General features: G+C 43.8%; 1 protein-coding gene across 1 annotated transcript in view; it reads left to right on the top strand.

The window, feature by feature from the left end:
- Positions 1-27,966, top strand: part of Otud7a (OTU deubiquitinase 7A) — a 170,050-nt gene that overhangs the window by 126,136 nt on the left and 15,948 nt on the right. The window contains exons 7-9 of the mRNA XM_048329608.1: positions 6,977-7,159; positions 12,452-12,670; positions 24,369-24,470. Of these exons, the coding sequence (XP_048185565.1) occupies positions 6,977-7,159; positions 12,452-12,670; positions 24,369-24,470 (504 nt within the window). The remainder of the gene's footprint in view (positions 1-6,976; positions 7,160-12,451; positions 12,671-24,368; positions 24,471-27,966) is intronic.

The following is a 27,966-nucleotide window of genomic DNA, read 5'->3' as shown; positions in this document are numbered from 1 at the left end:
GTCTCATGCCAAACAATGTAAAATTCACAGTGCCTAATACTCAATTAAAAGTTACCAGGAATGGCCAGCCTTCTATAATCCTAGCTACTCAAGAGGCTGAGATCTGAGGATAGTGGTTCAAAGCCAGCCCAGGCAAGAAAGTCTGTGACTCTTACCTCCAGTTAACCATCAAAAAGCCAGACTTGAGGGCTGGGGATATGGCCTAGTGGCAAGAGCGCTTGCCTCATATACTTGAAGCCCTGGGTTCGATTCCCCAGCACCACATATACAGAAAATGACCATAAGTGGCACTGTGACTCAAGTGGCAGAGTGCTAGCCTTGAGCAAAAAGAAGCCAGGGACAGTGCTCAGGCCCTGAGTCCAAGGCCCAGGACTGGCAAAAAAAAAAAAGCCAGACTTGGAGCTGTGGCTCAAGTGGTAGAGCTCCAGGCTTAAGGGAAGACAAAAGAAGCTCTGAGTTCAGATCCCAAAAAAGCAACTAGGAACATAGCACAGCAGGAAACTTGACCCGTAATAAGGAGAAACTATTCAGCCAGAGCCAAAGTGGAGCTGGAGCTGTACTGGTGTTGAAACGATCAGATAAGAACATGAAAATTACTGCAATTACAGTCAACACACTAAAAAAAATAATAGAATTTTTGTGCTGATGCTAGGGCCTGGATTCAGGGCCTGGGTGATACCCTTAAGTTTCTTTGCTCAAGGCTGGCACTTTATCACTTGAGCCACATCCCACATGGGGCTGGCCATGAACCTTGATCCTCAGACCTCAGCCTCCTGAGTAGCAGTAAGCCATTGACACCCAGCTACGTTCAATTTTTTTAAGTGGAGATTTCTGTTGAAAGCTCAATTGAATTTCCAGAGATGAACACCCCAGCACCTTTGATTAAAAAAATAATAATAACTACAAAATTAACAGCGGATTACATCTTATAGATGAAGAAGGATTAGGGAATTGAGCATGGCAGTGAATGCCTATAATGTTACCAAAAATCAGGAAGCTGACATTAGAATGTTGCATTTGAAAGCTGGATAGTGAAACTGTGACTTAAAAAAAGAAGAAGAAGAAAAGAAAATCAGCTGGGCACTGGTGCCTTACACCTATAATCCTAGATACTCAGGAGGCTGAGATCTAAGGATCACAGTTTGAAGCCAGCACAGTCAGGAAAGTCCCTGCTACTCTGATCTCCAATTAAGCACCAAAAAGCCCATGAGTAGATCTGTAGCTTAAGTGTTAGAATGCTAGCCTTAAGTTAAAAAAAAAAGTCAATCTCAGCGGGCTGGGAATATGGCTTACCGGTTGAGTGCTTGCCTAGCATGCATGAAACCCTGGGTTCAATTCCTCAGCACCACATGAACTTTTAGAAAAAGCCATAAGTGGAACTGTGACTCAAGAGATAGAGTGCTAGCCTTGAGCAAAAAGAAGCCAGGAACAGTGCTCAGGCCCCAGTTCAAGCCCCAGGACTGGCAAGCAAAAAAAAAACCTCAAGGATAGCATCCAGGCCCCGAGTTAAAGCTCAGCACATATAGAAGGAGCTGCTCCATAAATAGAATAGAAGTCAGTGAACTAGAAAACAACAGTGATAGAGAAACTCATTAAAACCAAAAGTGGGTTCTTTGAGATCAATAAAACTGATCAACCCCTGGCCAGATAATCAAGAGAAAAGAAGATACAAATGATCAGTATCGTGAATAAAAAGAGAGGAGGGTAGATCCTCCCAATACTAAATAGACTGTAAGAAAAGATTTAGGGCAGTTCTATGCCAATAAATGCAACAACGTAAATGAAACTGACATTCTTTTCAAGCTGCAAAAAATAAATGACTCTATTAAAGCAATTTTAAGCTTATAGATAAAAACCTTCCCACAAAGAAAGCTGAAGACAAAAATAGCTTCATAATTTCTACCACATATAGAAAGAAGAAAGTACCCCACTTCTGCACAGACTCTTCTAGAAACCTGAAGAGCTGCTATACTTAAAATTCATCCTATGGGGCTGGGAATATGGCCTAGTGGCAAGAGAGCTCGCCTCGTATACATGAAGCCCTGGGTTCGATTCTCCAGCACCACATATATAGAAAACGGCCAGAAGTGGCGCTGTGGCTCAAGTGGCATAGTGCTAGCCTTGAGCAAAAAGAAGCCAGGGACAGTGCTCGGGCCCTGAGTCCAAGACCCAGGACTGGCAAAAAAAAAAAAAATTCATCCTATGGAGCCAGAATTACCTAATACCAAGGGAAAAAAAAGCCACAGATAAATATTCTTCATGAAGATCAGTATGAAAACTATAGACAGAATTTCAGCAAATGTAATTCTACAACACGTAGAAAGGACATATCATGAACATGTAGGCTCTATGCCAAGAGTCCAAAACTAGTTTAGCATTCAAAAAATCATTTAATGCAATTTTCCATGTTAAACAAAAAAATAGAGAAATCAATATTTCAATAGTCTGACAAAAATCTGACATTTGGTTCTAGTAAAAAAAAAAAAAAAAGAAAGAAAAAAATGCCAGGTTCTGGTGGCTCACACCTGTAATCCTAGCCACTTAGGAGGCTGAGATCTGAGAATCAAGGTTCAAAACCAGCCAGAGAAGGAAAATCCATGAGACTCTTATCTCCAATGAACCACCAGGAAACCAGGAAGTGTCTTTGTGGCTCAAAGTGGTAGAGAGCTAGCCTTGAGCAAAAAAAAATAGGTCAGGGACAATGCCCACGCCACGAGTTCAAGCCCCATAGCCAACAACAACAACAAAAAGACTTGGAAAATTAGAAACTTAAAAAATTAGAAGGAAACTTTTCTAACTTTCTATAGACTACACACACACACACACACACACACACACACACCTACATGTAAGTTACTAGTGAAAAAAAGTGCTTTATTTCTGAAGAAAAAGAACATGACAAGGATGCCACTTTCACCTTTCCCGGCAGATCACAACCCGTACAGTCAAACAAGCAAGTGTAATTCAAAAGCATTCTCCTTAGGAAGGAGCACAAGCTGCCCTGTGAGGTTCAGCCTCATGGTGTGCTTTGACCTTCAGGATGCCCTTCCTCGTTGAGTCTCTGCCAGAAAGTCATCCTATGAGGACATTATTTAATATGTGAGTTGTAAAGCACCACTGAGTAGGCATCCCCTGAACTGTCCATTGACTGTATGAACGTGGCATTTTCGTGGGACACGGCCTCTGGGATGGACTCTGTCTCCTGGGTGGACACAGCCTCCCAGCCCTCAGACCTTCCACAAGCCAGTGGGTTCTGCAGCAGCTCTGTCTCCACCCACACCTGCTTCCCCAGGCTCTTTCTCTTCTCCACTGGACAATCTGGGAAGTGGGGGCACACGGTGCAGCTCACCTGAATCCTGGTCTCCACATGGCTACAGCTTCACTCTTGTGCAGACACAGAAGTACAGCCAGATGGCTCTGATTTTGAACAAGCACCAAGTAGCATCCGAGCCCAACTGTTCTTTCTTGTCATGAGGATGGGCTGACCACACACAGCCGGCTGGGTAGCTTGTGTGCCAGGCCAACAGCTCCTTCAGGGAGCAGTTCTCCTTGGGGCTCCAGGCACCCCCAGGGAAGTCCATGGCCCACACGTGAGGCCTGGACCACAGTGCTTTGCAGCCATCTCTGCCGCTAGCTTTCTGGTACATAAGAGCTAGAAGGCTTTCCTTAGGAGTGACAAATTAAGTCTTCTCCTGAGAACTAAGTTGGCAAATGTCCATGCCACATGAAGTGATTTGTTTCTCTGATCTTCAGGATTTAGCCTGATTTCATTTCTTAAAAGCTGCGGAGGAATTTTTTAACTGTAACAATTTAACTGAAAGGAAGAGATTTCTTTCTTAAGCACTGTGCAAGAGCGCTATTTCACAGGGTATCTATGCAGGGTAGATAGACACTCAGGGTGCAAGGGCCTGATAAATCCAGCTGCTGTCAGCCTCAACCCCATTTTAATCTTCAAGACCAGATTCATGTTGACAGTTGGCTTCCTTTTTTATGAAAAGAAATCAGTATGTGGGTTCTTTGTGAAGTGCCATTTTAAGATTTTATGCCAGGAGACTGGGCTAGTCAGTGTTCCATCACTGCAACAAAAGAGCTGAGGTGATGTATTTATGAAGAGAAAAGGTAATATGTGAGCTCAGAGTTTGGGAGGCTCCATTTGTTTGGGGCAGGTAGTGAGGCAGTACATGGTGGTAGTAGCATATAGCAAAATAAAAGAAAGCACTTACCTCGACAACCAGGACACAGATGTGGGGGAGGGGGAAATCCCACAATCCCCTGTGGGAGCATCCCCAATGACTTAAAGACCTCCCGCTAGGCCTCACCTCCTAAGTTTCCACCTTCCAGTAGCTCCATCCTGAGGCCAAGCATTTAATACATGGGCCTTTCTCTGGGAGCTACTCAACATTCTAACTATAGTACTAGGGCTTAATGAAGCTGGGATTGTGTGCTGCTTCTGACTTCAGTAAATAACATCAAGGCTGGCTAGGAAGGAAGATTCAGCTCAGTGAGGAGTTTGGGCCTCTTGTTACTTATAGCTTTCTGTACCCTGACAGTTGGTTCTAGCAGGTCCCAGCTTTGTTGAGACCATTGAAGGAACTGTGTTGTCTAGAAGTCAGAGTGGATGGCACAGTGTGACAGAATGTGAGAATCACTGCATGCATTCATTTTACTTTGAAATCAATTCATTGTTTTTCCAAGAGCTGATATTTTGAATTTGAAGTGTGTATTTTCTAAAAATCAGAGGGTGTCATTCTGGGTCCTGCCAATCCTGTACTAATGAGTCAAGTGTAGATTCCATGTGTTGGCTCTTCCGTTGGTTGTTTCTTTCAACTATCAGTTTAAAAGCCTGCCATTCCCAAACTCAAACTTTTGCATGTCCAATTATCCTCATGCAGACTAAGCAAGTGCTCAGCCACTGAGCAGTGGCCTCTCAGCCTTATCCAATTATTGTAAGTATAGCACAGACAATCAGAATTCCACCAATCAGATGCTTCCTGATTTGCATAACCTATTCCACCTCCTGGCCATTGAGAAGACAGAGCCTTATGTTACAGTGACCCAAAGCCACTGCTGCCCTTCAGAAGTCTCTGGCTCGGAGACTGTGCTTCTGGGTCTGATACCTGGGACTCTCCTATGAGTTACACACATTCATAGGTAGCATACATCATACATACCTGCATGCACATGTGCATTACAGAGAGGTAAAAGTATTCTAATGAATTGGATTATACAATTATAAAGACCGATAAGTACCATGGTCTGCAGTCAGCAAGCTGGAGAACCAGGAGATCTCATGTAGGTTGCAGCCTGCATCAGACAGAGAGAGTGAAATGTCCCTTCTATATCCCTTTTGATCTTCAACAGTTGAAGGAATAAGAAATCTGTGCTCATTTTGCTGTCAGACTCAGACTGCAAACATTTGGCCACAGTGTGTGATGGGTGCTTCATTAAAATGGAAAAGCGATTAAGTTTGGGTACCTATGAGACAAACACAATGTACTTAGGGTTTGATACTATACACAGTTTCAGGCCTTGAAACCTATCAAATGTGGCATATAGGGAACCACACTGTCCATTATTCAAAATTAAACTAGTCAGTATAGTTAACACCTACAATTCAGAGTCAACCAGGACAGGAGAAGGCTACACTTGTTTCTTAAAAATAGGTGAAAATAAATTAAACTTCTACCCCACCTCTTGGGTGTGCGGCCAAAGATGGAACCCAAGGCCTTATGCATACTCGGTAGGCACTCTCCCATTGAGAAACACCTCTACCTCAAGGCTAACCTTTAAATGATTTGTCTTCAAAATGCACAAGATGTCTAGCTGGTATCAGATTCAGCTTGATACCTTCTCCTCTCACATGGAAGTCCAACAAGTCTGAAAATAAGGAATCTGCATTCCAGCCACCAGAATAGTTCCCTCTAGCACTGGAGAGTGTCCGCCACCACATCTATGGGTGGTACATGAGCTCTGACCCCATGTGGGGCTCTCGGCAAGAGAATGCCTGCCAAGCTTCTGTTTTGCCCATATCACTCTTAAAAGAAAATCTGAGCAGAATTCCCACACACATCCCCAAAAAATAAATCTTTGGGAATTTATTTTCTTTGTACTCTATTTTTTAGTTGTTCTTTTCAGATAATCTAAAATCAACCTAGTGCAGAGCCAGGAAAAAGTACATTTACTAGAGTTCATAAATATTGCAATACAGAAAGATACCAAAGTCAAGCAGCCTTGAAAAATCATGCTCCACGCTCTACAAGATGTTGGCTACGTGGAGGTTGTGAGTTCCGTCACTGCTCTGTCAGAAATTAGGATGGGTGTGCCAAGAGTTAGTAAGAAAGGGCAAAGTCTTAGTGTCTGGGCAATTTAAGGGGTACAGGGGCTGGTCAATAAGGGCTTCACAAGCTGTCCTGGAGGTTGATGAATCTCCCTCTAGAAACTGCAGTATGGTGCCATTTTCAAGGCTTTCGTGACGATGGTGGGTCATGTGCAGATGGCTTTGCTCAAAGTCCTGGTTTAACAAAGCCTCCTCTCAGCGCCATTCTAAATGTCCTGAACCAAAGCTGTGCTACTTTGACTTTTCTGTCTTGAGACTTACAGAGCAAGTTCTACATCTCATTTTCAAAAGAAAATCTAATCATTAGAAAGCAGGGTGTTGATGGGAGTGTGTGTGCGAGTGTGTGTGTGTGTGTGTGTGTGTGTGTGTGTGTGTGTGAATCCAAAGGCTAAGACAAGATGCAATCATAAGCCAGGTGTGGATAGCTCAAGCTTGTAATCCTAGCTACTCGGGAGGCTGAGATCTGAGGATTGAGGTTCAAAGCCAACCCAGGCAGACAAATCTGAGACTTTTTTTTTTTTCTGGGAAGGTTTTTAGTTACCGTGCTAATGAACACCTCTTCTTACCACAGTTCATTTCTGCAATGAGGCCACTGCCGATGTGCTGATACTGCCGTTCCTTGTCATTTGTTACCCACAGGTAAAAACTGGGACCTGACAGCCGCACTAAGCGACTATGAGCAACTCCGACAAGTGCACACAGCCAACCTGCCACATGTGTTCAACGAAGGGAGGTGTGCCAAGCAGCCCGAGCGAGAGCCGGCCCAGCCTGTGCACAAGGTGGAGAGGCCCTGCCTGCAGAGGCAGGACGACATTGCCCAAGGTACCGAATGAGAGGCTGAGCGTAGGCTTATGGTGGTGCACCATAGCGTGCAGGCAGATAGAGGGGTGAAGCAAAGGCAAGCGGGGTCATGGCCTCTAAGCTCTACACAGATTGCTACCCCCAGTGCCTCATTCTTCCCAATGGGCTGAAATCTTCTTAGTAACACTGGTTTCTGACTCCTTCCAGTGCCCCTGAGAAGCAAAAAGGTTGAGACCCCCGACCCTTGAAAGGATTAAAGACCAACACTCCTCCAGGTGTCCTCATTTTTCCAGACCAGACACCTCAAGTCCCTTCACTTATTTCCCAAGCAGTTTAGTCTACAAATCTGTTCAGTCTCATATTCCGTGTTCTGTCTTCTCTATTATTACTTTCTGTATTTGTTGTAGCAAAGGAAGCCAGGCACAGCAATAACAGGAAATGTAGGTCTTTTTCCCTGCCTACATCCCAAATCTCACAGGTCATTTGGATCTGAGTCCTCCTGTTCTTTCTAGGTGCAGTCAAAATGCAAAGATTTGATATCAAACACACACTGCAAAGTGATTATCGTACCTGTCATGAACATACTGTCCATATGAGATCATGAACGATATACCACTGGATTTTTTTTTCTTTTTGCACCACTGGAGCTTAAACTCGGGCTTCTATGTTTATCAAATGAACACTACCACTGGAGCCATGTCCCCAGCCATTTTTACTTTTTTTCCCCAATAGGGTTTCCCATTTACCCCAGGAAGGGCCTGACTGCAATCCTCATATATATATATGTTTCTCTGTAGCTGAGATGACAGACATATACTACCACACCCAACTTTTTATTGGTTAAACAGCACTCTCATGAACATTTTGTCCAAGCTGGCATTGAACCATGGTCTTCCCAGTCTCCGCCTCCTGAGTAGCTAGAATCAGAAGATGTGACTCACAGCATTTGACCATGAACTTATACTCTTAATAGCTACAAAGTATTATACAATATACATTCGTGTGGGGAACTATAAAAATGGTCATCGGCTTTTCTTGGATTTTTGTTGTTTTTACCACTGCAAGCAATGCTGAACTTTATAAATCCTCTATAGGGGTGCATTCCTCCCTATGCGTTAGAATCCCAAAGTAGGCCTGCTGTGGCAGCATTCGTGATTTTTAATTTCAGTATTTTGTTATAAAAGCGTCTCCATGTGTGTGAACCTAGGTGTGTCCCTTTATTTTGCCAGCATCACCTGTTATTGCTGTGGTTTTTTTCACCTTGTTTGTCTACTCTAAGGGTGTATAAACACATGAGCTAGGCCATCCATGGTGTAATCACAAAGCGGTTCATTTAGGTGTGGGTAAGCCTGAGCAAGACCAGCCACAGGTGTAAGCAGGAGCTAGGTCCTCCGGGTGTGGGTAAGCAAACTCCATGAAGTTCACGTGCTTCTCAGGACATAGTTCCTCTCTGAAATGTTTGCTAGACTCATTTATAAATCTTGTCCATTTACTCTGCCTCCCGCACACAATTGCAAATCTTGTCCATTCACTCTGCCTCCCGCACACAATTCAGTGTGAAACTTCTTTTTTAAATTTAATTTATTTTTTGTTGATGTGGTACTGAGGAATTGAAGCCAAGGCCTTCTGCATGCTAGGCAAACACTCTACCACTAAGCCACATTCCCTGCCTGAACTTCCTTAAACTATGCTTGCCTTCCTCACATCTTATTTGTTTTCCTGGAGCTCCAGTGCCTGGGGCTATCGGCTGTCTCCACTCATAGTTCATTTCAGGTAAAAGGCAAGCACCAGGTGAAAGGCTCTGGCTGGTCATCCTCTCATCAGGAGTGTGGGAAGAAGGGCACTCAAGTTAGAGAGCCTTAATTATTATTCATTGTTTTTATTTCCAGTTAACACCTAATGAGTATACATATTTATGGGATGACAATGGGATATTCCAAAATATGCATAAAATGTGTAATACTCAAATCAGAGAAATTAGTATATCTATTTCAAACACTTATTATATTTCTTTATGCTGGAGACATTTATAATCTTGTCATTAAGCTACTTGGAAATAGAAAATGATTGTTATAGTTACCCTACTGTGCTATGGAACCCTAGAATTTATTTTATTTCTCCTATCTAACTGTGATTTTTGTTGTTGTTGTTGTTGTTGTTGTTGTGTTGGTTGTAGGGCTTGAACTGGGTGCTGTCCCTGAGCTCTTTTGTTCAAGGCTAGTGCTCTACCACTTTGAGCCACAGCACCACTTCCAGTTTTTGAGTGGTTAGTTAGAGATAAGAGTCTCAATGGGGACTTTTCTGCTTAGATCCTCAGATCTCAGCCTCCTAATTAGCTAGGATTATAGGCATGAGCCAATAGTGCCCCATATAACTGTAATTTTGTAGCCAATCACCAACCTCTTGTATCTCTCTTCCCCCTTTCACCCCCACCCTCTAGTAACCATACTATTCCTCTCTACTTCTCTGAGCTTGCTTTGCCTTTCCATGCAAGTGAGGTCATACGGTATTTGTCACTTTATACTTGGCATGATGCTTTCCAAGTTCATCCGTATCCTCACAAATAACGGAATTTGTCTTTTTTTGAGGCCAAATAGTATTCCATTGTATTTATATGTATATACCATATTTTCTTTATTCATTCTTCCCTTAATGGACACTTGTCTGTTGCAAATGGTGCTGTAATGCCAGAAGACTGTAGACATCTCAACATGTTGATTTCCTTTCTTTCAGATACATGCCCAGTATCAGGGTTGCTTGGCTTTGAATGTTTCCACTGAGGCTCAAATTTCCTCTCTTGCCCCCTTCTCTACAATTGGCCTTTCTCCTTAAGTAAACTTCCAGTACTTCTCTATGGGCACCGGTGACTCATGCCTGTAATCCTAGCTACTCAGAAGGATGAGATCTGAGGATTGTAGTTCAAAGCCAGCCCAGACAGGAAAGCCCATGAAACTCTTATTTCCAGTTAAGCACCCAAAAAGCCAGAAGTGGAGCTGTGGTTTGAGTGGTAGAGTGCTAGCCTTGAGCAAAAAGAAGCCCAAGGACAGTGTTCAGGCCCTGAGTTAAAACCCCATGGCTGGCACCCAAAAAGAAAAAGAAAGAAAGAAACTTCCAATACTTCTGATCTAGAAAAAAGTATTGCAAGCTCCACATGGTCTGCAAGAGGCAGAACCCGTGGGGTCTCCTTGGCTTCTGCTCTTGAGGGTTTGGACCAAGTACAGGAAACCATTCGATCCCCTTACAGACCAGCCAGGCCCTCTGTTCCATTTCTCTTCTTTCTGATGGTCTCTGTGGTTTCACTTCTTTTGTTGCTTTGCCTCAGAATACAAAATAACTTAATCACATTGTCTCAGACTGACATGAGGCTAAGGCCAAACTATCCATTCTGAAATAGGTTCTCTTGTGTGATTTTCCTGTTCACTTGACTGAGCAAATAACTTGAGGCTTGGGAGAATTAAATTTGGATTTAAAACTAACTTGCCACAGGATAAAAAGCTTCAGCTTGCTAGTCTGTGTTGATAGAATTACCTTAATGCTTCTTCCACACATTGAACTTACAAGTGAGACCGAAGAAAGCCTCTGGTCAAGAAGAAGGCACGGGCAAGGATTTTCCCTGTGGCTATGGCTGCCATCTGGGTTGTGCTGCAGATAAGCACCCTTACCAGGGAGCAGACAGATTAGTTTTAGTACTCAATATATTCAGGAATCTGCCACAGGGTATAGGCAATAATCTCACTCAAACACCAGTGATCCTGCTTTCCAGACCAGAATAGGAAGGCTTCTGCTAAATAAATCAATTAAATTCCTCATGATGACCAAGGTATCTTATGCTTAAGAATTCTTACTTAGATGAAATCTCAGTCACTATGAAACCCTGTTTTTAGTGGCTGATATATATTTGGTTGTGGGGCTTGAACTCAGGGCCTGGGAGCTATCTCTGAGCTCTTTTTGCTCATGGCTAGCACTCTACCACTTTGAGCTCTACTTCTGATTTTGGAGTATTTAATTGGAGATAAGAGTCTCATATAGACTTTTCTGCCCAGGCTGGCAGCTGACTTGATCCTCAGGTCTCAGTCTCCTGAGTAGCTAAAATTAAAGGTGTATGCCACCAGCACCCAGCCAATTAGATATATTTTTACTATGTCAAGAGAACAAACATGGGGCTGGGGATATAGCCTAGTGGCAAGAGTGCCTGCCTCGGATACACGAGGCCCTAGGTTCGATTCCCCAGCGCCACATATGCAGAAAATGGCCAGAAGCGGCGCTGTGGCTCAAGTGGCAGAGTGCTAGCCTTGAGCGGGAAGAAGCCAGGGACAGTGCTCAGGCCCTGAGTCCAAGGCCCAGGACTGGCCAAAAAAAAAAAAAAAAAAAAAGAGAACAAACATGCCTACTGTTGTAAAGCACCTCACTTCCTAACAATGAAACACATAGAACTTTGGAGAAATCCCACACTACATTGCTCATTCCTTGCATGGAAAGCCCAGGAAGAGCAAGACCAGACTCAGCATCATACTGCAAGATAGAAAAGTGCCGACACAAGGAAGCACATTCAGCTATGTCATATTTGTGTCCAGGGATGTTCAGGTGGGAGGAATTTATCAGCATCACCTTAGTAAATTCACCCATGTCTGGGAACTGGAGGCATGGCTCAAATGGTAGAGCACAGGCCTAGAAGGGCTACTGTAGGAAGAATATAGGTGTGCGTGTGTATATATGTAGTATGTGCTTGTGTGTACACGTGCATGTGCAGTGCACCAGGTGAATTCATACTTGTGCAGTGTATATGTTGTATACTGTATGTACACCCACATTGTGGGTGAAGTGTGTGAATAATGAGCAGTGCAGTGTGTATATGGGTTTGCATGTCTCTGAGTGTAGTGTCTGGTATATGTGTACATGTACGGGTCTGTATATTGTATAGTATATGTAGATGTATGTGTGTATATAAATAAATATATACATATGTCATGCATACTGTGTGAATGTGTATGCCATGGATGTACATATAACTGTGTGTTTTGTGTATTGTATATATGTATAGCTAGGACTTGGGTGTGCACATTTGTATATTCGTGCATCTATATATGTTTGCATGTGTGTATTTGGTGTGTAGTGTATATGAGGGGCTTATGTGTGTGTTGTATGCAGTGTGCTAATAATGTATGCATATGTGCACTTGTATACATATGTATGTTCCTATGCATATATATTACATGCACATGTTTTTGTGTAGTGTGTGTATTTAATCACGTGTTTGTATGTGCTTACATACACTGATGCAGTCCCTGTGCCTGCTTTTCCTTTTTCTTGCAGAAAAGCGCCTTTCCCGGGGTATTTCCCACGCCAGTTCAGCCATCGTCTCCCTGGCCCGGTCCCACGTGGCGAATGAGTGCAACAATGAACAGTTCCCCTTGGAGATGCCAATCTACACCTTCCAATTGCCCGACCTGAGCGTGTACAGCGAAGACTTCCGGAGCTTCATTGAGCGGGACTTGATCGAGCAAGCGACCATGGTAGCCTTGGAACAGGCAGGTGAGTGGCTCAACCACAGGCTCACCTTCCCCAGAGGTTGACAGCTGACTGAAACCCAGAGAAAGTGGGTCAAGCAGGGTGTGGCCCATGTTTCCAAATGTGGCAACCTGTCAGGGAATCTGAGCACTGGGACTTGACCAGCAGTTCTGACTACTAAAGCTGAGGCTGTCAGGGATATGCAGGACCAGAAGCAACATTGTGATTGTTTAGAGAAGGCTCAAGAAGTAGCTTCCCCTCTGGTAGTTTCCATAGCCTGCCCTCCTGTGTTGGTCAGTTTTGCTTCATTTTAACGGAATACCTGAGGTAATCTATTTTATTTGGGTCCAAGTTCCGAAGGTTTTAGTACATGGTTGCTTGGGTCTGTTGCTTCAGGCCTGGGATGGCACAGAATATCATGGTAAGAATCCTTCAAGGGCTTGCCCCCAATAACCTAACTTCCTCCCACTAGGCCCCACCTCTTAAAGGTTCTACCACTTCCTATCAGTGCCACAATCTGGGAGCAAGCCTTTGAAGGAAGGGTATTCATGATCTCCTACTCAGCAAGACACCAGCTTGCTCCTAAAGGTAGTTCCACACATTGCCTGTTCCAGGTTTGTCTTCTGACTTCATGGTTCACTGGAGTGACCTTTACTTGTCATTTGCAGCAGAATTCCCAAGCCAGCAGGTCTAGGAGAGCCATGTGTCTTCATGGACTTGGTATAGAGTTAAATGGCCCCAAACATAGGGACCAGGCCAGGTTTCAGGGGAACAAAGTCAGGGTTTACATGTTGGCACTAAACTGGCCACAGAGTAGTCCTTGTCAAACCTCATGAGGTTTCAGATTCTTATCTGTGACGGCATCTTACCTGTGACATGATGATGACATAGTACACTTTGCCACCAAAGTTTACGCAGAGCTGTGTACTCAGTAACCATTGGACGTATGGCTGTCTTTATCCCTATTTTATTTTACTTTCTTAGAGTGATTTCCTTTTTATTTCATAGAGTAATTTCCTTTTTAATTTTTGCTCTAGAGATATATATTTTTTGAACAGAAGTGTGGGTCATTTTCTCAAGCGTTATAATTACTCATTGAGTAAATACTTACTGAGGACCTATTTTATGCTATAGGTTATCATTGCTAGCAAGGACTAGCAAGAAGCAAAACACAAAGTCCATGCCTCCAAGGACACAAAGGGAGCAAAACGTGGCAGCCCCAGGGTGGCAACTCTCACAGCAGGGTATGCAAGGCACAGCAGTGCCCAGAGAGGGGAAGATTAAACGGCCTTAGAAGGGAGGTGCGCTCTAGTTACGTGAAAAGGAAATCACGGGGTCATATTTAGGGCAAGAATTCTCTCCTCTCTCGCATAGAAAACTGTCACGTTTTGTTTTCTTTCAGGGAAGTGTCTTCGTGGGTGATGGGTACAATGACATCCTATTTTAAACTGTGTGGTTACCCTCAGTTACAAAGCCCCAATTAATTGGTCCCATTATCCTGTGTGAATCTGAGAAATGCTTCTCAGAAAAGTCAGAACACATGACTAATCACTCCAAAGTCAAACCGCCAACGTCCGTTGATGGTGTTTGCCTGCCATTGTCAGAAGCTCAATTTTCTTTTGAAGATATTCACCGGTGCCAGCTCCTGTGTTCTCTTCATAGCTCCCAAGAGAAGTGATTGCGTGAGACGTGAATGAGCCCCTGCCAAAGCCAAGAAGGGGAGCAGGGAACCACGAACCCTTCTCTCCCCTCCTTTGGGTAAAGAATACCCTTGTTTGGAATGTCTTGCTCTGGATTCCAGCTGGCGATGTTGGAACAACACTGGGCCATTTTTAGTCCTGCAAAGGGTTGTAAAGTGCTGGTGTTTGCCATCGCTGGGTTGTCCTCCCAGGGCACACCTGATTTGCAACCCCAGGAGTACTGTCAGCTGGGTAAGACCCTTGACTTCCAGAAGCCATATTCAGTGGGTCTACTAATCTGCCGTTCTGGCAGGTACCCTGTCTCCTCTCATGAGTGTGATGTTTGCCTCAGTGTGGGCCATGGGATGCTTTGTAAAGCTCCCAGGTGCCATTGCTTATCTTTCTGAGCTCAGGTGTTTCTTTGTGCATAGCTCTCCTTAGCTGCATGAACACAGGCAAGCATCCTAGACACTCCTATACGCTCCTGGGATAGCAATGGGAGATGAATGGACAGGATTCTCATTTGAATGTCCTTTAGATAAAGGACACTGCACCCATCTGTAGTCTGCATAACAAATTACCACCACATTTAGCTGCATACCCCAGCACAAATGTATCATCTCACAGTTTCTGTGGGTCAGCAGTGAAGTACACATCAGCCTCTCAGGATTGAAATCAAGGTACCAGCCAGCTGTATCCTCATCTAGAGTCTCTTAGGGGAGGAACCACTTCTCGCTTGTCGGCAAAATTCAGTTTCTTGCAGATGAATGAGCATGGTTCCATCTTCTTGCTAGCTGTTGGCTGGATGAACTCCAGACTAGACCCGGACTGAGAGACCCACCTGTGAGACTCAGCACTCACACATAGGTGACATGAAGCAGAATTGTCACTTGTACATGGGCAGCAAGGGACAACATTCTTTGAGATAAAAATTCTTTGCAGGGCTGGGGATATGGCCTAGTGGCAAGAGAGCTTGCCTCGTATACATGAAGCCCTGGGTTCGATTCCCCAGCACCACATATACAGAAAACGGCCAGAAGTGGCGCTGTGGCTCAAGTGGCAGAGTACTAGCCTTGAGCAAAAGGAAGCCAGGGACAGTGCTCAGGCCCTGAGTCCAAGGCCCAGTACTGGCCAAAAAAAAAAAAAAAAATTCTTTGCAAGGCCCAGGAAAGCTGCCCATCACAGATAGGGCATCACCTGGGCATACCCGATTTCCACAGCAGCTAAAGGACCCCAGAAAGCAGTCGTCTCTGAGTTTTATACCCTAGGAAAACAGTAAGCACTGGGCTAGGACACTGAAGACATGCTGCTCTAGGAGGAAATCATACAGACAAGTCCCTCTTACCTCACCGTGCTGTATTAAATCACATTTAAACTTAATCTTGGCTATTATAAAGGGGACGACTGATGTCATCTGTCTGTCTGTCTATAGAACTATCCTACACTGCTCCTTGCCATGTATTCTCTTCCCACCTGAAAACTTACTTCTTCCAGCCCAACCAGAGAATTTCTCTCTCTCTCTCTTTCTTCCCTCCTATCTCCCCCCTCACCTATATACTCTACTTTCTTCTCTCTCCAAATCCCTCTGACCTCCCCCCTTTCTCTAATCTCTACACTCTTTTTAAACAGAGCTCATCTAGTTAGGTCAAGCCAACCCAAGGCAATCTCCACTTTGATCTTACATCAGCCTTCCTTTAGGCCCTGCATTTTAACCTAATTATAAAAGCAATAGCAGACCACACACACACACACACACACACACACACACACACACACATACACATACCACACCACACACACATACACACACCACACCACACACACTCCAAGGGAAGAAATTACATAGAGGTGAGCCCCAGAGGGTGTGAATTTAGGGAACCCACTGTAAAAGTCTGCCTGCCAGAAAGTGGTCTTTACTGGATAACAATCCTGCTATGCTAAGAGCTCCAGAGTGAGAAATCAAGCCCTGTTCGATATATTGTGAGCAAGAGAATTTTCCCATTTCCTGATGTGTCCCTTTTAACCATTTCACTTGAAATGGAGTATTACAGAATGCTATTCTATGTAATTCCTGGTGATTTCAATCCTCAAACCCCATGCGGGAAAGGAATGGCAAAGCGGCGTAGCTCATTGCCTGAATGCCAGCAGGGAGAGAGAAAGAGGAAGGAGGGGAAGAAAAAGAATAGGAGGAGGAGGAGAGACAAAGAAGGAAGAAAGAGGAGGGTGGAGGAGGAGCAGCTGGAGAAAGAAGAGGAGGAGGAGGAGGAAGACGGAGGAAGAAAAGGGAGAGGGGGAAGGAGAGAAAGAGAGAATGAATGCCTGCACTCACTGGCCAATTCCATCCTGGTCCCCAGCCTATGGGATGTTAGAACACTCACATTCAAGATGGGCCATCCCTACCCTTTAATCAATCCTGTCTGGATTAACCCTCATAAACACAGACAGAATTAACCATCATAAATTCATTCCCGTCAGCCTGACACCCAAACATAACATGCCAGTCCACCTCACATTGCCAAAAGCATTCAGTCCATCTCCATGAGTCCCCAATCTTCACGGTTCCAACATTGTCCAAAATCCCCAATTCAAAGTCTCCTCTGAGACTCTAGACAGACTCTGAACTGTGAAGCCCTATAAAATTAGAAAATGAAGTTCCAAACTTGCACAATGGCACAAAGTAATGATTTCCCATTCTGAAAAGGAGAATAGCAAGGACGAACCAGACCAAAGCAAGACTGAAAGTCAGCAGGGTAGATTTGCAACCCTGTAGCTCCAGATCTGGCCCAGGAGACACGCGGTACTGCGATGTGGGCTCCAAAGGCCTTAGGCAGCTTCGGCTCTATAGCTTCGTCCCTTATAGCCCACACAGCCTCTCTCAGACTGACTTCCTGTGATCAGATCCAAACACAGACCACGATCCTCCTACCTCTGCCTCCCTTGTAGTTGAGATTATAGATGTGTACACCACTCCTCACTTACTTGTTGAGAATGGAATCTCACTATCATTTCTCCCAGGCCTGTCTTGGACTGTGATTATCCCAATCTCCTCCTCCCAGGGAGTTAGGATTACAGGCATGCGCTGTGATGCCCAGCTCCTTGACTTCTTTTTAATGGCCCTAATCTCTTCAGCAGGCATACTTCCTTGGCCTCAACTTGACACATGTTTCTTTCCTAAAGAAGACTGCAAGTTTTCTAAACTTTCTACCCTTCTTCTCCCACCCCCTTCACAATCCTCACCATAACCTTGGCTAAAAGCATTCCGCAATACTCATGCGATAGCCTGAACCACAGGCTGCCTTGAAATCTCCTCCGTTAAATTAATTAGACCAACACCTTTAAACTGAGCCTCTCACAAAGTCTTAGGGTCCGGGCAAAAAGTAGAGAAGTTCTTTGATATCCTATTGATGAATAACCTCTTGCCCAGTTCTCGGTAGAGCCCTTCTACCATTTGAAAACTCATGAGCAGTCTTCACTGTCCTCAGTTCTGTCTCCTGTCTGGTCTTCTGAGCTCCCACCAGAGTTACCCCACTTACAGTATCCAAGGGATTTCCTAGTCCCCATCTCCAGACTTTTCCAACTTCTTCCCTCCAGTTTCAGAGGTGTACGAACCACATTTTCAGAATTAGTCACAACATCCCCGCTTCTCACTTTTCTTAGCTGTCTCATCACTGGGGAGAATGCAGTGTGCTTACCCTAAAAAGGACCCAGACATTGATGGCTCATGTCTGTAATTCTTACGACTCAGCAGGCAAAGATCTGGAAGATCGAGGTTCCGATCCATCCCAGACAGAAAAGTCTTTGTGTTTTCATCTCTAATTAACTATCAAAAAGCAGGGCCTAGCCAGACACCGGTGGCTCAAGCCTGTAATCCTAGCTACTCAGGAGGCTGAGATCTGAGGATCATGGCTAAAAGCCAGCCCAGACAGGAAAGTCCATGAGACTCTTATCTCCAGTTAACCACCAGAAAACCAGAAGTTTTCGTCTCTTCAAACTGTGGCTCTAGTGGTAGAGTGCTAGCCTTGAGCTCAGGGACAATGCCCAAGCCCAGAGTTCAAGCCCCATAACCAACAAAAAATCAGGGCCAGAAAAATGGTTCAAGTTGTAGAGTACCAGCTGAGCAAGCAAACTGAGCAAGCTCGAGGTCCTTAGTTCAAGCCCTGGCACTTTATTTAACACAGAATTTGGGACCTATTATAACAAAATTACATATTTGATATTTTTAATACCTTCTGAATATTAAAGAGTTTTCATTGAAACACTAATAGAGTAGTACTACAGTTACCCTTCATTTTTAGAATCAAAAACTGAGACAAGAAAAGGTTAAGTAATTTGTACATGGAGAGCAAACTAAGAAGGGGTAGAACTGAGATTTGAGCCAAGTTCTCTAGCCCCAGAGTCTCACTGCTTACCCACTTCGACTTAACTTTGGTAGAAAACCTAGATTCTGCAGGGGTGGGTTTTCCAAAGCCCACTTAATGGATGAATAATTCATTCTTGACAACTTGAAACAACTGGCCATTATTGCATGGTGCTCTGACTTGAGAAGGATAATTAGGTCTACTACCTCATTTGTGGAAAGGGTGGTGATTGATTAGCATGTCTGCCATGGAAAGTGTGGTGATGTATTAATGCTGCCTGCCATGAATGTCAAGGGGATAGTATATAATGCTGTGGGAGAAATCTTGACGAGTTTCAGGCTCTGTGACTGGAGAATTTTAATGTCATACCCAAAAAGTACAAACTCCAGCTTCATTTATAGACATGAAGGGAAAACATCCAGCCAAAACTAGTAACTGTATCCATTAGATTCCCCCAAAGTGTGTTTAACTAAATTTAACCAATCTCTTAACTGAATCAAGACAAATGAGTTAATTTACACAGAAATTGTCACTGGCACCAGAATAGAATGTCTTCATTCTCTTAGAGCTGTGGACCAAACCCACACAGTGTTCTTTTCATCGTGAATCTTTTCCAATCTACAGAAAGGTTGAAAGATTAGTACCCATACATCCTGCATCAATAATTGGCAATTTTCAGGATTCATCACACTTCATTTATCTTTTTATATGTATGGAGACAGAGATAAAGAGATACAGATCAATAGACATATATAGACACAGAGAAATGCATTTTTTGAACCACTTGAATGCTTATTGCAGCCACTTCACTCACTGAAGCATCTATCTTCTAAAAATAAGGACATTCTCCAGTGTGACAAAAATATTATTATTCTTAAGTAAATTAGCACTACTTTAGCAAAGCTAGCTAATACCTAGTCTGTATTCAATTGGCACTTGGATCTCCTTTACAGTCAGTTTCTTTCCAAAACCCAGTCATGTATTACATTTGGTCATTATGTCTCTTTAGTCTCTGGGAGCATGGCTCAAGTAATAAGAGTGCCTGCCTAGCATGTATGAGGCCTTGAGTTCAAATCTCAGTACCTCCAGAAAGAAAGAGGGGAAGGAAGGAAAAGTTCCTCTATTTTCAAGCAAATTAATTTTTGTAGTAATAGCTAGTTGTTTTGAACAATGTATCTCCTTCCTCTTTTCTTCTCTTTCTCTTTTTTTTTCTTCTTCACCTCCTCCTCTTATTCGTTTGCATTGCAGTGATGGAACCCAGGGCCTGATGCATTGGTTGCTCATTAGCAAGTGTCCCTCCCAGCTACACCTGCAGCCTGGTTCACCTGTCAATGTTGGTGTCAGGAAGAGGGGCTGGAATAAGGAGAGGCCTGAGCCATGGCCTTGCCAACCTTTCTGCACATTCTACAGGGACTGGAAGGGAAAGAGCCCGCTGCACCTGAAACACTGGAAACAGAAAAATACAGACTAGGGAAAAAGCAGAGCCAGACTGGGAAGAAATAAACAGAGGCTGAGGGGGTGAAAAACATGAGAGAGAAGCAAATAGCATGGTGTTAAGGTGCTTGTGTAATATTTTAGACCCCCTCCTCAGAAAGGAACAAAAATCTTCACTTCCCTTCTATGGGAAGGGAACTCAGAAGCAGAGGAATAATCATATATGCCTTCCAACATCTAGGAGTATCATAGCCATGAAGATTTGGGTGTATAATGTGTTTCTCAATATTGTCTTCCTATGATATTATGAAAACATTACCAAATTCAAATTGGTGGTACTTTTAGGAAAGGCAGAATGAGAATGAAATGGGGGGAAGTGTGTGGAGGGAACTTGAATTTGATCTTCCCTGCTTCTTGTGTTTAGTTATGTTCCCTCACCCAGCTTTGAAAGGAAAAAAGGAGAGGGCAGACATCCATCAGGTTCTGAGTGATGGGTAAATTGGTCTTGGTGCCTCATACAATTTTCATGGGAAAGAAAATAGAATGAGAGGAACAAGGAAGAGAGGAAAAGAAAAGGGAACTGGGAGAGAGGAAGGGAGAAAAAGAGTAGCAGAGAGAAAATGTCTGATCCTTTGGAAGCTTGATGGGAAGGTAGGCAGGAATATGACTTCAAGCACACTTAGATTCGGGCCTTGTTCCAATTTTGTTCCGTGTTAAAGAATAATGTTCTTGAAATCACAAGGGTTCCGAGGAACTAACATTGGCTGGCCACAAACTCTCTACTCCCAATGGAATATTAGATCAGCCTTGCTCCCAAAGTGTCCTTGGTGAACAATGGCTCCTTCAAGGATACGATAGTCTGTTACCAATTTGTTCTCTCTGAGCCTCAGTTTCCTCCTCTGTAGAATGGGAATATGCATCCTCTCCTCCCCCCACATACACACAAATATTGTAGATTGATGGCTGGTTCTGCTGTGAGTAGGAAGACACACTAACCCAGCCAGCAGGGGCTCTAAATCACGAATTCATTAACCCTCACACTCCACCTACAAACAGGGAAGTTCATGGCAGATCTGACTGCTCAAGAACCCACACACCAACCTCCTGTCCTCCTTCCCCAGCTCCATTTCGAGATCCAGGCTGGCTGTGACTGGGTCGGCCATACACCTTAACCTGACAAGGTCCTGTTCAATTAGAGGAATGAGCAATGCCTTCCTACCAGCTGTCACTCACTACAGGCCCCCTTCTCCGGTCTCAGGGGTCAGGTGATAGAGCTCAGCCATGCAGTGGCCAGTCCCCAGCAAAGGAATTGAAGTTGAATGGATGGTGGCAGGCTAGTCAGCGTTCATTCCAAGGGGCCAGGGAAAGGGGCTGGCTCCATTAGAGAATGTGGGAGGGGAAAGCTGTGGCTCTGGATGAACCATCAGGTCTGCCACATAAATGCAGACCACTTGCCTGAGCGCATGCCCTTCCTTCTCCTTCCCACCACGCCCTACCCCTGCTCCCTTTGGCTGTTGTCAGGAGTGGCTCAGATCCAGTTCACAGGGCGAATGAGGACACCCTACTTTGAGATTAAATGTGTCAGGCTCGCAGGCATTCCAGACACTCTGATGGGTTTTATGTCTTTGTAGGCAAGAATCTTGTCGTTTTCTTTTACTTTGTAGCAATGTAATTTTAATATCTCCCAGCCTGGATGTTTATAAAAAGACATCTTAAAAGTCAGGTGAGCCAAGTTGCTATTTCACAGCCCAGAGAAAGAGAAGTTACTAAGTGATTGCATGTTATTTCTGATTATGTCTCCAGCAGGCCATCCGGTGGTACTGTTAATTAAGGCTCTTAATTGCGTTTCTCATTTAGCTTTTAAATAAGATGATTTGCAGGTGGTAAGAATATACCAATTGTTAGCATACACATTAGCATCTTCATATCATTTTAATTTCATAATGTTCATTTTAATACATTTCATCTAGACTTAAGGGCATAGCTACTTTATGTCAATAGAACCACTTCACATTAAACCAGAATTACTAAATACTAACAATTTTTTTAAAAAGCACTGGGGAGCAGGTAGGGATCCAAGTTAAACAAAGCATCCACAAGGTTTAGTATAATAAACTTTGGCAACATGGTGAGTTATTGAGGCAATAACACACTGCTTCTAACTGACTCTAAACTAAATACACTTTTGAGAGCCTTAATTTGCAAGTACTGCTTCCGGTATTTATACTTTATCTTTCACAATTTCTACTTTGAAAGCAGTTAACACTTTTTATTAGTAAGTCTTGTCTGGTGCTGGTGGCTCATGCCTGTCATCCTAGCTGCTCAGGAGGCTGAGATCTGAGGATCATGGTTCAAAGCCAGGGCAGGAAAGTCCATGAGACTCACAAATTACTCAGAAAAGCCAGAAGTGGCGCTGTGGCTCAAGTGGTAGAGAGCTAGACTTGAGCAAAAGAAAGCTTAGGGACAGTGTTCAGGCCCTGATTTCAGGCCCCAGTATCAGCATGCACATGTGTGAGCATACACACACAAACACACACACACACACTCCAATTTTTTAACAGTAGTACGTCTCTCCATTTGTTTAGCTCTTTAATTTCTTTTCATTTGAATTTCATATTAGCAACATTCAAATGCTGAAAGTTTTATCTTAGAGCGTACCCAAGTCATTTTTTCGTGCTGCTATATTTTCATTGGTATTCCTATGTATTCATTGCTAGTATTCACAAATACAACTTGTTTGTGTGTGTATGTGTGCGTGTGTGTGTATATCCTGTGACTTTTTCAAGATAACTTCTTATTGTTATTAGTATTATATAAGTTGTTTATTATTTCCTTCTCATTTTCTACATAAACCATCATGTCATCTAAGGATAATGTTATTTCTTCCTTTCCAATCTGTATTACAGTTTTGTTCTTTTTTTTTTTTACTTATTTCACTGGCTAGAACTTCTAGCATTCATAATAATGAGAGTGGGCACCCTTCCTATTCCCCACACTTACAGAGGTCAAGCATTCACTCTTTCATTATTGAGGTGTTAGCTGTATTGTTTTTATAGATGTTCTTTATTAAGTTGAGGACTTAGTTGGGTTTCTTTTTGCGGAAATGGGCGGGGGGTGGGGGGAGGCTGGGGACCATAGTCCTGGGGCTTGAACTCAGGGCCTAGGCACTCTCCCTGAGCTTCTTTTGCTCAAGGCTAGCACTCTGCCACTTGAGCCACAGCGCCACTTCCACCTTTTTGATAGTTAATTGGAGATAAGAGTCTCATAGACTTTCCTGCCTGAAATGACTTCAAACCTGAATCCTCAGATCTCAGCCTCCTGAGTATCTCAGAGGACAGATGACCTACAGGTGCCCACTTTAATCCTAGTTTTATGAGAGTTTTTAATCATGGATGAGCATCAAATTCTTCCAATACTTTTTCCTCTTTATTTTGATCATGTTATATTTTTCCTGCTGCAGTTCATTAATATGATGAGTTATTTTAATTGACTGAATTTCATATATGGAGCCAACCTCACACCCGTGGAACAAATCCCATTTGGTCATGGTGTGTAATTATTTGTATATATTGCTGCATGCTATTTGTTTACACTTTGTTAAGAATTGGGTAGCAAATCCATGAGCGATGTCGGTGTGTACTTTTCTGTACCTTCTTCATCTTGTGTTGGTATTAACGTAATACTATTTTCTAGAGGAGATTGGATGGGGTTTGGAGCCACCTTGCCTTGTTCTGTTTTGTTTTATTTGAAACAGGGTCATTGCTATGTAGTCTGGGCTGGCCTTGAACTCTCGATCCTCTTATCTCGGCCTCCCAAGTGCTTGGTTTGCACATATGACCCATAAAATCCTGCTATCATTGGGTTTTAAGTGTTAGCTTTTGTATAGCCCTTTGAATGGCAGTTCTAGGTATTATATTACCTAGATCTACCTCATCAAAGTCTACTGGTGTGGACATTTAGCTGTCTTTTTTGCTTCTCATAATACAGTTATCTTAAATACTGACTCTACAGGCTTTGAGACAGACAGACGATGTTAATAAATGTTGCTTCTACAAGAGCTAATTTAGAAAACTCAAAGGGCAAAAGAAAGCCTCCTAAATGTGTCCATCTTTTTTATCTTTATTTTACTTGAGGAAGCGTAGCCTCCACCTCTGTGCTGAGATTCCCTGATGTGTGCGATTACGGAGCAGAACACACACCTGGTCCCTGCCTTTTTCCGGGCTGCTGTTCTAAAGTGAGCTTCTGTTCCAGGTCGCCTGAACTGGTGGTCCACTGTGTGCACAAGCTGTAAACGGCTTCTTCCTTTGGCCACGACAGGGGATGGGAACTGCCTATTACATGCCGCCTCACTGGGTAAGCGCCACAGCATGGCTGAGCGTGGCAGGGCTTGAAACACAGCCACAGGCTAGGAGAGTCCCAATGCCCCTGTCATCTGGAATAGAGCCTACAAGTGTGGCCCTTCTGGTTAAGGGCCTGACTGGGTTAGTGGAGAGACAGAATTTACCTGAGACAATCCCCATCTTGATAGATATACAGCCCTTGAGCAGGAGCCAAACGAATGGGAATTCAAGACAGTCGCCTGGAGCATCAAAGAGGACTTGCTGGAGGAGACTTGAAAAAGTTGAAAAGAGAAAAGAATATTCCGGGCAGGGAAATGATACAAAGGAAAGAGGAAGGAATCAGTAGTGTGTTAAGAGGCAGGCTGAGCAAGGCTGGGTGGTTGTGGGGCCACATATTAAGAATAGACTTATAATGTAGACTAACAGTGAACTTGAACTAATGCATAGACTGGTGTAGGTATCACTTGAATAAAGCCCAGAAGACTCAACACAGTCAAAATATACAGAAGATTCATCCCCAACCTTCCCCAACAGAGATATGTACTTTTGGATCATAAATAGCCACTCCAGCAGGAAGCTTTAATGTTTCGGTTAAATATATTCACTGCACATATAAGGTTTATGGACTCCTTTTTCTCTACTTATCTGATGTATACATTTCCAGATTCTTAATAATAATCCTTTCTGCAGAAAACCTTGCTAAGATTTTGATAAGAATTGATTGGTGTGGAGGCTGGGAATATGGCCTAGTGGCGAAAGTGCTTGCCCTGTATACATGAAGCCCTGGGTTCAATTCCCCAGCACCACATATATAGAAAATGGCCAGATGTGGCACTGTGGTTCAAGTGGCAGAGTGCTTAGCCTTGACCAAAAAGAAGCCAGGGACAGTGCTCAGGCCCTGAGTCCAAAGCCCAGGACTGGCAAAAAAAAAAAAAGAATTGATTGGTGTGGATGGCAGTATTTGACAGTATGGAGATAACCCAAGGTCATGTGACCTTTTGGGAACTCAGTCATCCTCTCTAGGCCCAGCTTTACACGCACAAGGCTGCATCAGTTTTGATAGCAGGTCTGGATTCATATCAGAGACCCTGGTAAAAGGCCAGTTGCTCCTCATCAGTCCTATAGAGCAGTCTCTGTCACTCATATGAGAATGGAGTTGTTGGGCAACTTCACCTTCCCACGTAAATGTAGAATTAATGGGCACTGTGATCCAACCAGGCCCAGATCTCTGCTTAGATCTGAAATGAAGCCCATGCAACAAGAAGAAGGCTGTGGTGAGACCCAATAGGGCTTGGAGGAAAATGCCTCAGGGTCCGACAAGGGCTGAGGGAGGCCCAGAGGATACAGAGGCATCCCCCACCCCTACCCCCTACCCCCTCACCACACCACCCCCCACGGTACTCAAACTCAGTACCTGACACTTTTGCTCACTGGCTAGTGCTATACGGACTGAGCCACACTCCAACCCCTATAATCTTACCTTAAGTTGACAGATAATAATTGTAACGTGCAGACGCTTTAAAGTTTTGTTGAGAATTTTCCATGCTATTATTCTCATTTTAAAAGACATGATTTTAGTAGTTTATCATCATAATGTTTATGATTACTAGCTGTTCTACTATTATTGGATACATTTTACCTTGTTTTATATAAACCCTAGAGAAGGATTATAAAAAGGAGAAATATCTCGTGTGTCCAACGGCAGCCTTGTTGCAAAGCCTCAGACCTAACAATGGCTTTGTCCCTGAGATACTTCAGTGTATAAAGTCATTGTCCTCACCAGCATCACAGGAGGGTAAAGGCCATATGTCACTGCGGCACCATCTGATGGTGTTTTTCCAGGAACATGATGGCCCTCCCAACCTGCAAAGGGAAAGCCTTCTCCCAGCTTTGTTCTCTCTGCAGGAGAGCCATGGCCCACTGAGGCTGTCAGGCCCTTTTCTAAGAATGCTTTAAAAACAATGGCTCAGGGCTGGGAGTATGGCCTAGTGGCAAGAGTGCTTGCCTCCTACACATGAAGCTCTCAGTTCGATTCCCCAGCACCACATATATGGAAAACGGCCAGAGGGGGCGCTGTGGCTCAAGTGGTAGAGTGCTAGCCTTGAGCAAGAAGAGGCCAGGGACAGTGCTCAGGCCCTGAGTCCAAGGTCCAGGACTGGAAAAAAAAAAAAAAAAAAAAAAAAAACAATGGCTCACACCTGTAATCCTAGCTACTCCGAAGGCTGAGATCTGAGGATCATAGTTGAAAGCCAGATAGGGCAAGAAAGTCCAAGAGACTCTTTCTCTCCAATTAACCACCAGAAAACTGAAGTAGCACTGTGGCTCAAAGTGGTAGAGCACTAGCTTTGAATGAAGAAGCTCAGGGACTAACACCCTGAGTTCAAGACCCATGACCGACAAAATATAAACTAAAAAAAAAAAGAATGCCAAAATTAATGCATAGCTCATAGGCCATTGTTCTTTTTATCCTAGTACATGTTGAGCAGCCCTAATCTGAAAATCCAAAATCTGACTTTTTTTCAGCACCAACCAAATCCTGCAGGTAGAGAATTCCATGCCAACAAAGTTATTTTATTCACACAATTATGAAAATATAAATTACCTTCAGGCTCTGTGTATAATGTTTCTAAAAACAAATGTATTTCATGCTTAGACTTCAGTTCTGTAACCAAGATCTCTCATTATATATGTGGAAACATGAACAAATCTAAAATCCAAACAGCTGGCCCTAAGCATTTCAGATAAGGGATACTCAGCCTTCACTATGCTTCCATTCTGTGCTGGTGTAGCTAAACCCCACAGAACCATGATGGCCCATAATGACCAAATAACAGTCGCCACACTCTTGTTGAATGTCTGCTGACACTGTGAGCTAGGAGCCAGGCTTTGAGGCAAACAAGGAGATTCTGAATATGAGAAGAACTTGCTCTTAGAGAGCCACAGCTTCCTGGAGAGTCCAGAAAGAGAGCTGATGGAAGCCTGAGGAGCCATTTTCCTGCATCTGTCCTATACAGAAAGACCAAAGCCTTGGCAACTGCACAGCCCACAGGAATCTTTGGCTACTGAGTATCTAGGGATCACTGGCAGCCTGAGCCTCCACGAATAATGAGAAGTTCTGGTCACACCCTCTGAAGCCTCGCAGCTCACTTGAAAGCCTGTCTGTTTCCTCTCTGCCTTGTCCCACCATCCTGGCTTTAGCCACCTCTTCCTCTTGCCATTTTCAAGTGTGCTAAATGGGCCACCCTCTAGACAGAGCCTGTCCCTGGCCTTTCAGTTGCCGGAGATGACAAGTGAGCTCCTTCCTTCATCCATTCCTGCCTTTGCTCACAAATACGCCCACCACGCTGTCTTCATCTGCTTTATTGCTCTTTAAGGTGCTGACGTTGTACATTATGTGCTCATTTAATGGCTGACTCACTTTGCTCTCCCTTATTGTGTGTGTTCTGCATATTCCCAGCGCCTTAGATGCATGGATGGATGCATGGATGCATGCATCGATTGATCAATAA

The sequence above is a fragment of the Perognathus longimembris genome, chromosome 20 (assembly GCF_023159225.1).
Source record: "Perognathus longimembris pacificus isolate PPM17 chromosome 20, ASM2315922v1, whole genome shotgun sequence".
Taxonomy (NCBI): Eukaryota; Metazoa; Chordata; class Mammalia; order Rodentia; family Heteromyidae; genus Perognathus; species Perognathus longimembris.
Note: the sequence above shows the minus strand (reverse complement) of the source record. Positions and strands in the feature narration are given on the sequence as shown.